This window comes from Melanotaenia boesemani, chromosome 11 (genome assembly GCF_017639745.1).
Source record: "Melanotaenia boesemani isolate fMelBoe1 chromosome 11, fMelBoe1.pri, whole genome shotgun sequence".
Taxonomy (NCBI): Eukaryota; Metazoa; Chordata; class Actinopteri; order Atheriniformes; family Melanotaeniidae; genus Melanotaenia; species Melanotaenia boesemani.
In genome coordinates, this window is record NC_055692.1 from 19,437,013 (window position 1) to 19,445,236 (window position 8,224).

Below are 8,224 nucleotides of genomic sequence, written 5' to 3' on the forward strand. Positions count from 1 at the left end.
ATTTGAGAAGGTGAAACTATAATGTACATGTTTAAGAAATTTACTGAAATATTTAACGTATTACATAATTACTAATTCATGATTATAGACAGGAGTCTACTTATCAACAAATGAATCCAACTAAATTTAGGTGTTTCTGTTATTTTGTCCACCATCTGTTGCTGTTGTCTCACGATCCTACTCTTGAACACTGGTTGCAGAGTCAGACTGTCAACTAAATCATACCACCACTATCCCTGTCGTCATCTTTATATTGGCCAGTCCCTAACACAGTTTAACAATGCCTCCAGCAGTGTTCAGCCAGTTTAGATCATAACCCCGCGGGCTTTAGGACCTAAAGGATCCATTTTCTCAGGATGGTCTTGTTTTTGTCCGTTACGTTCATGCATGTAATCATTGATTGTGCCTATTGTGACAGGCCGATTTACCATCTGCAGGGTCCCATAGGGCTGATAGTGCTGACAATACAGTCTCCCTTAATTTCCAGCTGCAGTTTAACTTCAAACTGGTTTTGCATCTTTTGCCTGGTAGCTTTAAATGGCCCAATATGTATTTGGTTTCTGTTGCAAAAATCGTCCCACTGATACTGTATCTTCTCATGAATTTGACAAGGAAGATTTATTTATTTTTTTCTGCTAAATTGTGACAATAAAAAATTAGACAAAGGATACAATAGCTTATGAAAAGACATCAATATAACTTTTATCACAGAGTCTCTTCAGATCACAGATATATATGTTTATTGTTTTTTCTTTTTTTGGGGGGGGTACCTGCTCTTCAGACAAGTGTGAGCTTTTGCCGCCTCCTGCTGAAGCCCACCCGGCCCCCTGCCCTCCCTGTACCCGCCTCCCTCTCTCACTGCTGAGAGGAGCTGGACGCGGCCTCTGCGGCGGGAAGCAAATTATCTACAAGCACTTCCTCGAGGGGAAAAAAAAAGTTCACACTCATACATAGATGCCACCACAAGTTGCGACTCACAACGTCTTAGACCTGAACCAGGGAGTTACTGTGAATAACCCTGCTGGATGACAGGAGCGACATGGATATTTAATTATTTTTCTTTTTAAACTTGATTTTAATGTTGTTTTTATTTATTTTTTTAGTTGCTTCTGCTGTGCTTTGTCTGGATCGGTGATTTTTAAATACAACATTTTATTGTCATATTGTTAACTTTACCTGAAAAGAATCTGTCCTGAAGTGATGCATTTTGTCTCCCATTAAGACCCTCGGAGTGCACCTGTGCGCCTCTGGAGCGACAGGCGCACTTAAGACAGACCGGGACCCTCTAAGATACACAGTCTCGTCCTTTTTATAAGCATACAATGGTGAGACTATGGTGTCTGGATGGAGTATGGCCTGACTTTTAAATGCAACAAACGTGTGTTTGGCTGCTGTGGATGCACGCAAAGGGGCTCGCCAAGAGTGCACACAGTCCCCCCCTCCAAAAAGGAGAGAAAATAAAACGTCGGCCTTGCTGCTTCAGTGTTTGCTGTTGAAGTGTTGGATGTTGTCGAGACTCTTGACAGGCACTACATTAACAACAGCTGTCAAACTCATGGGATCCTCCAGCCCCCCGGGCATTAGGGAGCTCTGCTGAGAGGTCTCTACTGCGCATGTCAGAGCGCTGGAGCGCTCCAGAGAGGGAAATTTAAAAACGGTTTTTTGGGCGAATCAAGTGCAACAGAGTGGAATACAGTACAGGGGCTCCCGACCTGCTCTCACTTCTTCAATATCAACCAAAACAGGTGATTAATTATTATCATTATTATTGTTACTTTCTTTAAGAACCACAGTCTTGATCAGAAGGTTTTGTGGAACAAGTTGTAACTTCGGTGATTTTTAGACTTTGACTATAATATCTCTGTGGTCAGGCTTAATTCTATGGCATTTAAATCTGATCAGGAAAAATGTGGCAAACCCATTATGAAAGCATTTTTTATGCTAGAGTATTTGATGTTTAATTATGGTAGTTGTATTATTATATTCAATGTATTTTTAAATAGAATTTCATCAGTTGGAGGGCATCAAAAAGCATAAAACTGTAAAATCGTACTGAGCAGCAACAAAGCCTAACAGGAATTGTGTGCATTGGAATATTTATTAAATGAAATTGTCATTACATTACATTTAAATTTAAAATGTTTTGTCTTATTATGAAGCACTTCTGTATTTATGTAGCTCCATCATGTTAATTTACTTAAGGGTGACATTATTTGAAGTAATATTCTCCATATTGTGCAAGCTGTTTCTGTATAACTTCTTCATTTTAGTGGAAAGACTTACCTAAAACATAAGCACTTGTGTGCTAATTGTGTCAGATAAAGGATACCACATATCGCAGGAAATGATAGAGGGTGGAATAACTTCCAGGATGTCAGGAATAATTGAGAATGCCGGACATCATCCGTCACCACAGGACTACAGGTGGGACTTTTACTTTCTTCAAATACATCATGACTAATATATTTTCTTTAACCAAAACCAACGTCTTGTTTATTCATCACATATAATCAAGAACACTCAAATGCAAGACAATTCAATAGGCAGAAAGCATATTTTTATTAATCAAATCCTTTGAGATGTTTCCCTAAAAGGCTGTGGAGTGAACTGTCTACTCCACTATGTTTAATCTAATGGTAGATGGACAGCTCTTTTTGTGCACTGGGGGTTGCATGAAAAAGAAGAGAGAAAAAAAATCCTGAAGAATAAATGATTTTCAGTCTGAATGGATCTGTCAGAAACCATCAGCTCTGTTTACACTCCTGCTGTCGGCACACGGAGAGCCTGAGCTTCTTGGCTGAGCAGCTCAGGGGGAGACGGGGCGCTCTGGGTCACCAGTGTGCACAAGTGATTCCCAATTAGAAAAGGAGGGAGGCAAGAAGGGAGGGGGCACAATATTTAGAGTTGTTGAACTCCTGGAAAGGCTTGAATGATACATGGAGACACCAGCTTAACATGTTTTGCATCAGTGAGCAATTTCCATGCTCTGCTAGTGAGAGAGAAGGGGAGGTGAAAATCCCTCTAATGTGTCATCTATTAAAAGTTTCCATCAGTGCGTATTTGATTCTTATAATAAACTATCAAAACATTTAATTAATTTAATGAAAATATAAAAGGTTGCTGCAATTGTATCATTTTAAGGCGACTGCAAGTCATTAAACATTAATATATAAAAATCATAAACACTGACTTTGTTACATTTGGACCTAATCTCTTTTGTCCAATGTAAAAGAAAGCTGACAGCAAATAGCAAATTATAAAACAGATCAGAAAAGGCGTCATTCTGTCCTGTTCTTTAAGCTTGATGTTAGGTATACTAACTTGAAAAGCCCCAGCAGCAATGTTGTGATTTGTTTTCATGATGTATGAGGACGTAGGCTGCTGATTCCTGGCTGCAATGATGTCACTTAATCAGACGGCCGAAACAAAACTCTGACCTCAAACTACATTTGCATCCCCCCTTTGCCTGAGGCTCCGTTGAGCTCTCTGTTTAGTGGAAATTGAAGGGGGTGTGATGGTGGTGGTTGGGGGCCATGAGGATGGAGGCTGGAAAGGGACGGGGAAGCAGATGGCATCCTATTTGTCCCTCTTATGTGAGGGCTGTCATTCCAACAGATTAATGCAAGGGCCGGGTAAAGAAAAGAAATGACAGAGACAATCAAGGAAGGGTCTGGGGAAGACAATAGGGACACGTGCCACTGGGCAGATTTGTCGTTTGGGACACAATAGGTGATCATTTTTCAATAGACCAGGCCAACTGTTTCAGGCAACATGTGCTGCTGTCCCATGTTTCAAACGATCTCATGCGTTGTTTACTTATGATTCAGCCAATGGGTAAGGCGAGACTGTGGTCACCTGACACAGGGTTGATTTTTTTTATTAGAAGACGTGGTGTGTATGAAGGGGGGGGTCGTGCTTCTTCACTGTCCACAGACCCACTAAGTAACTGAATTGTATTTGTTGTCATAGCAACCCCAATTACATACTCTGGGTGTTTAGAGAAGACTGGAGAGGATTCAAGAGGATTCCTCTCCTTTCTTTCTTTCTCTTGAAAGCTTGCCATTTAAAAGACATAGTAACTGGAAGTTGATTGGTACTAGTGGGGCACTAGTTGTATAGAAATTATTGAACTTGGGTTTTGTCTTTAAAAAATGATCATAGTAATGGCAAAATGTTCATTTGAAATATTTATTATAAAATACATTTATGATGAAATGTTTTTTTTGTTATTTGTGCCCTGTAACAGAGCAGAAAAAACATTAAATAAATGTACCAAAAACACATAAGATTTTGTCAAAAAGAATTATTTACTCAGAGTAAAAGCTTACTTTAACTCCCTTATTGATGATTAAAACTGTCACTACTAAATAACACTTGTGGTTAATCTTCTTAAGCTAAATCCTCAGTCGCTAATGCACAGCTTCACCAGGCGGTAAAGCTGTGGTTTTGTCTATGAGAGATAAAATGTTCCATCTAGAGTTCAGATTTAAAATTCCTCTTGTGATCCATGTGTGTCTGAGCCGACAGCCGAGTTAACCCCACAACCCCTCCTTTCTTGAAGGCTTCTGACCACAGACCCCTCCCAGCTGAGGGTGGAGGACCTCCCTGGGGACCTGCAGTCTCTGTCATGGCTCACCTCTGTGGATGTGCCCCGGCTACAGCAGATGGCTGATAGCAGAGGCCACAGTAACGGGCCCTCCCAGGGCAGCTTGCTGGAGCAACAGACAGGTGAGATGATAGGGAGGGGACACTGCAACATTCAAAAACCAGAAACACTCTCTGATTGGATAAAACATGACCATTATATTCTCCCCAACTTTTTGGGGTCTACAAAAGAGGTTTTTGAGAACTTTTTTGACAAATATGAGTCTATGAAAATACAATACTTGTTTCTTTTTTTTTGTTTGTTGATTTTCGAAAATTGTTTAGCACTAGCATAATTAATAACAGAGAATAACCCATTTTGATAGTTTTGGTGGAATTTTTAGCTCTTGTTTGCCTTGATATTGTGATAAATGATCTTCAACCCATGTTTTCATACAATGAAATAGTGGTTAACAGAGCCATATTTGACAAAGACCATATGCAGTTGTGTTATTCTGGTTAGAAAAGCTATTTCTAAACTTCTTGTGTTTTTTTTTTTTTTTGTTTTGTTTTTGCTTTTCCCTTTGGTACTACAAGCATCACCTAACAAATTTTACTGAGCCTAATGGAATTGTCATCATCTTTAATCTCTACAAATGCCTGGATACACAGATTTTGACTAATGTGGATAAATATGCATTTGAATGTTTGTGTGGTGGCTCTTTCCAGCTCAGCTGAGTAGCATGACAATACCAGTGAGTCAGGGCTCCATGCTGCACCTCCAGAGTAACATGCAGCACAGCCCCCTGGGAATAAGTATCATCAACACCCACAGTGGAAGTGTGAGTTTGCCCAACACAGCAAGAAGAGAATAATTTTCTATGTTTTATGGTTTTCAGTTTCATGTAAAATGTCCCTGTTTCACAGATGTCTCCATTCTCTATGAATGGGCTGCCCTCGCCAGGGTATCAGTGCCCTACCTCAGTCTATCAGCCTGCACCCCAGCAGGTGTACTCTCTAACCCAAACTGGACAACAGGTGATATGTTCGTAGAAAATATAATCTTTTTATCAGTAAAGAATTGGTTAGCAAAAAGGTCTTCATTCTTTCTTTCCTCTGTCTCAGTGCTCAGCTGGTGGTCTATATAGCAATGTGTCTTTCAACAACCAAAGTTTATTCACTCAACCTCGCTTGGCTCCACAAGAACAGGAGCTGCAGCCTAAGTCTTTCCCCAAGCCAATCTACTCCTACAGGTGGGTAAACAGATATATGTGTGGGCTTCCTCATTTATCAAATCTGCTGTGAATTGTTTTTATTTATTTATTTTTTATCCATAGCTGTTTAATTGCCATGGCTCTGAAGAACAGCAAAACTGGCAGCCTCCCAGTCAGTGAGATCTATAGCTTTATGAAGGAACACTTTCCTTATTTCAAGGTATTATACTCTGTTAATGTTAAAGAAAAAATTAAAAGATAAGGTGCTTATAGATAAAGACTGCAACTGATCATTCACCACCTTTTTGCCTATAGACTGCACCTGATGGATGGAAGAATTCAGTGAGACACAACCTTTCCTTAAACAAATGCTTTGAGAAGGTGGAGAACAAGACAAGCAACTCATCCCGTAAGGGTTGTTTGTGGGCACTGAACCCTGCCAAAATTGACAAGATGGAGGAAGAAATGCAGAAGTGGAAACGCAAAGACCTCCCAGCCATTCGCCGCAGTATGGCTAACCCTGGTCAGAAATGTTTTTTTTTAATTGTAAAAGGTCAAACAACATGTTTTTGCTCTGCAGTCTGACAGTCTGTCTTGCTTCCCTACAGATGAGTTGGACAAACTGATCACAGACCGCCCAGAGAACTGCAGGCGAAAGGCTTTAGAGCCGGGAATGACCCGACTAGCAGGATGTACAACTGGCCTTCCGCTACAGGTCCCGACCCAGATGCAGCCTCAACCTATTGTCACACTGTCCCTGCCATGTTTACCCATGCACCAACACCACCAACTTCAAGCTCAGTTTCAAGCTCAGGCTCGTCTGGCCCCCATGTCTCCTGCCCCAGCCCAGACACCCCCCCTCCACACAGTACCTGACCTTTCCCACAGCCCACTCACCCAGCAGTCCAGCAAGCCACCTGATGATTTTTACAGCGTGCATGGTGACACACACACAGAGGTGGATGCACTGGACCCTAGCATCATGGACTTTGCCCTTCAAGGTAAACACAGTTTTCATAAAGGTCATATCAGGGTTGACTTTTTTTTCATACATTTTTTCTTTCTTTCATATGTTATATTACATTTTGAACTTGTAAAAGGTCTGCAAACCTAGGAAGCCTTAAGGTCAAAACAAAGGAATTAATTTATTAATATAAATATCCTTTGTTTATAGCTCTTGCGTTTCTAACTTTACACACTGCACATTTGAATAAGGCCTGCTTATTGACAAGTTTGTCCCACCTCTAATAAAAGCACTTTTGATCCAGATTGTCCTCTACTGACCCCATTATGCTGCATTTGTTTGCCTGTTCATACTAACCTAACAGGGTTGCCACATCAGTATAATGGCATTCCAGGGTTGTGGAATAAGAGGAGTGAAAACACTGTTGGGGTCAAGACCCATCTGTTTAGCCTCCATACTTTACTAACACAAGAGGGGGGTGCAATGAACAAGTTACAGTGTGAAAGCACAGTGTGAAAAAAGGTTCAATAAGATCAGTGTTGATGCACCAGTGCACTAACTCCTCCATCCTTCTGCTCAGGTAACCTGTGGGAAGAAATGAAGGATGACAGCTTTAACCTGGATGCTTTGGGCACTTTCAGTAACTCACCCCTTCGACTATCAGACTGTGACTTGGGAACAGCAAGCCTCCCTCCAGCCTCCAGTGAAGCAAACCTACCACTGTCAGATGTGCAAGTGACAGGGCTCTACACTACCTACACCTCCCAGGATGCTCTGTCTTCTCAGTACATGGGTGCCCCAGCCAACAACAAGCCCATTGCCCTGCTTTAAAGGAGCTGAAGTGTTTCTTAATAGATGCACCATGATTTATTCTGCAGTTTGTGGATACCAGCTGAAGAAATCTGATGTCTAGTTTCTTTCATGCTTCCAAAAAACATCTGGACAAGAAAACCTAAACTGCAGAAAAACGAGAAGGCAGCTGTAAGAAAAACTATATAAGACTTACAATATCTAGTTTTGCCAAGCCAAGACTGAAAGCCTGTTTGAGTACAAAGGCTTTGTGAAGAATGACATGTAAGTTAGCACTCACCTGTTCTTCTGCTGTTCACTCTGTGTTTTAAAGCCTTTCCATAATGTAGCTTCCAATCTCCTGTCTGTTGTATAGTGCTAGACATTATTGCTGTGATGTTTATTTATATTTATAAAAAGCAGCTGGAGAAAGTGATGACTCCATCAATCTTTTGCTGTGTATATTTGAATGTTTGAAACTGCTATTGCTACAGAAAAGCTTTCTTTTCACTGCAGTTACCCGTATCTTTCCAAAATGCAAAAGTGCCCAAAACACTTAAGGTAATCTGTCTTTTACACATTGTTGTTTTACACACTGTGAGTAACATGCATGGGGGTCTTATGTATATTATGCTCATTAACTTGATCATAATAAAAAGGAAAATGGGTAAAT

The 8,224-nt window shown here is 40.7% G+C and overlaps 1 protein-coding gene across 1 annotated transcript; it reads left to right on the forward strand.

Moving 5' to 3' along the window:
• The first annotated feature begins 902 nt into the window (after positions 1-902).
• On the forward strand, positions 903-8,213 carry foxn4 (forkhead box N4). Its single transcript, XM_041998664.1, has 10 exons — positions 903-1,745; positions 2,319-2,424; positions 4,562-4,728; positions 5,314-5,426; positions 5,512-5,622; positions 5,710-5,837; positions 5,922-6,018; positions 6,114-6,321; positions 6,407-6,799; positions 7,343-8,213. The coding sequence occupies exons 2-10, from the start codon at positions 2,345-2,347 to the stop codon at positions 7,591-7,593; spliced, it is 1,548 nt and encodes a 515-aa protein (XP_041854598.1). The 5' UTR covers positions 903-1,745; positions 2,319-2,344; the 3' UTR covers positions 7,594-8,213.
• Positions 8,214-8,224: the final 11 nt, after the last annotated feature.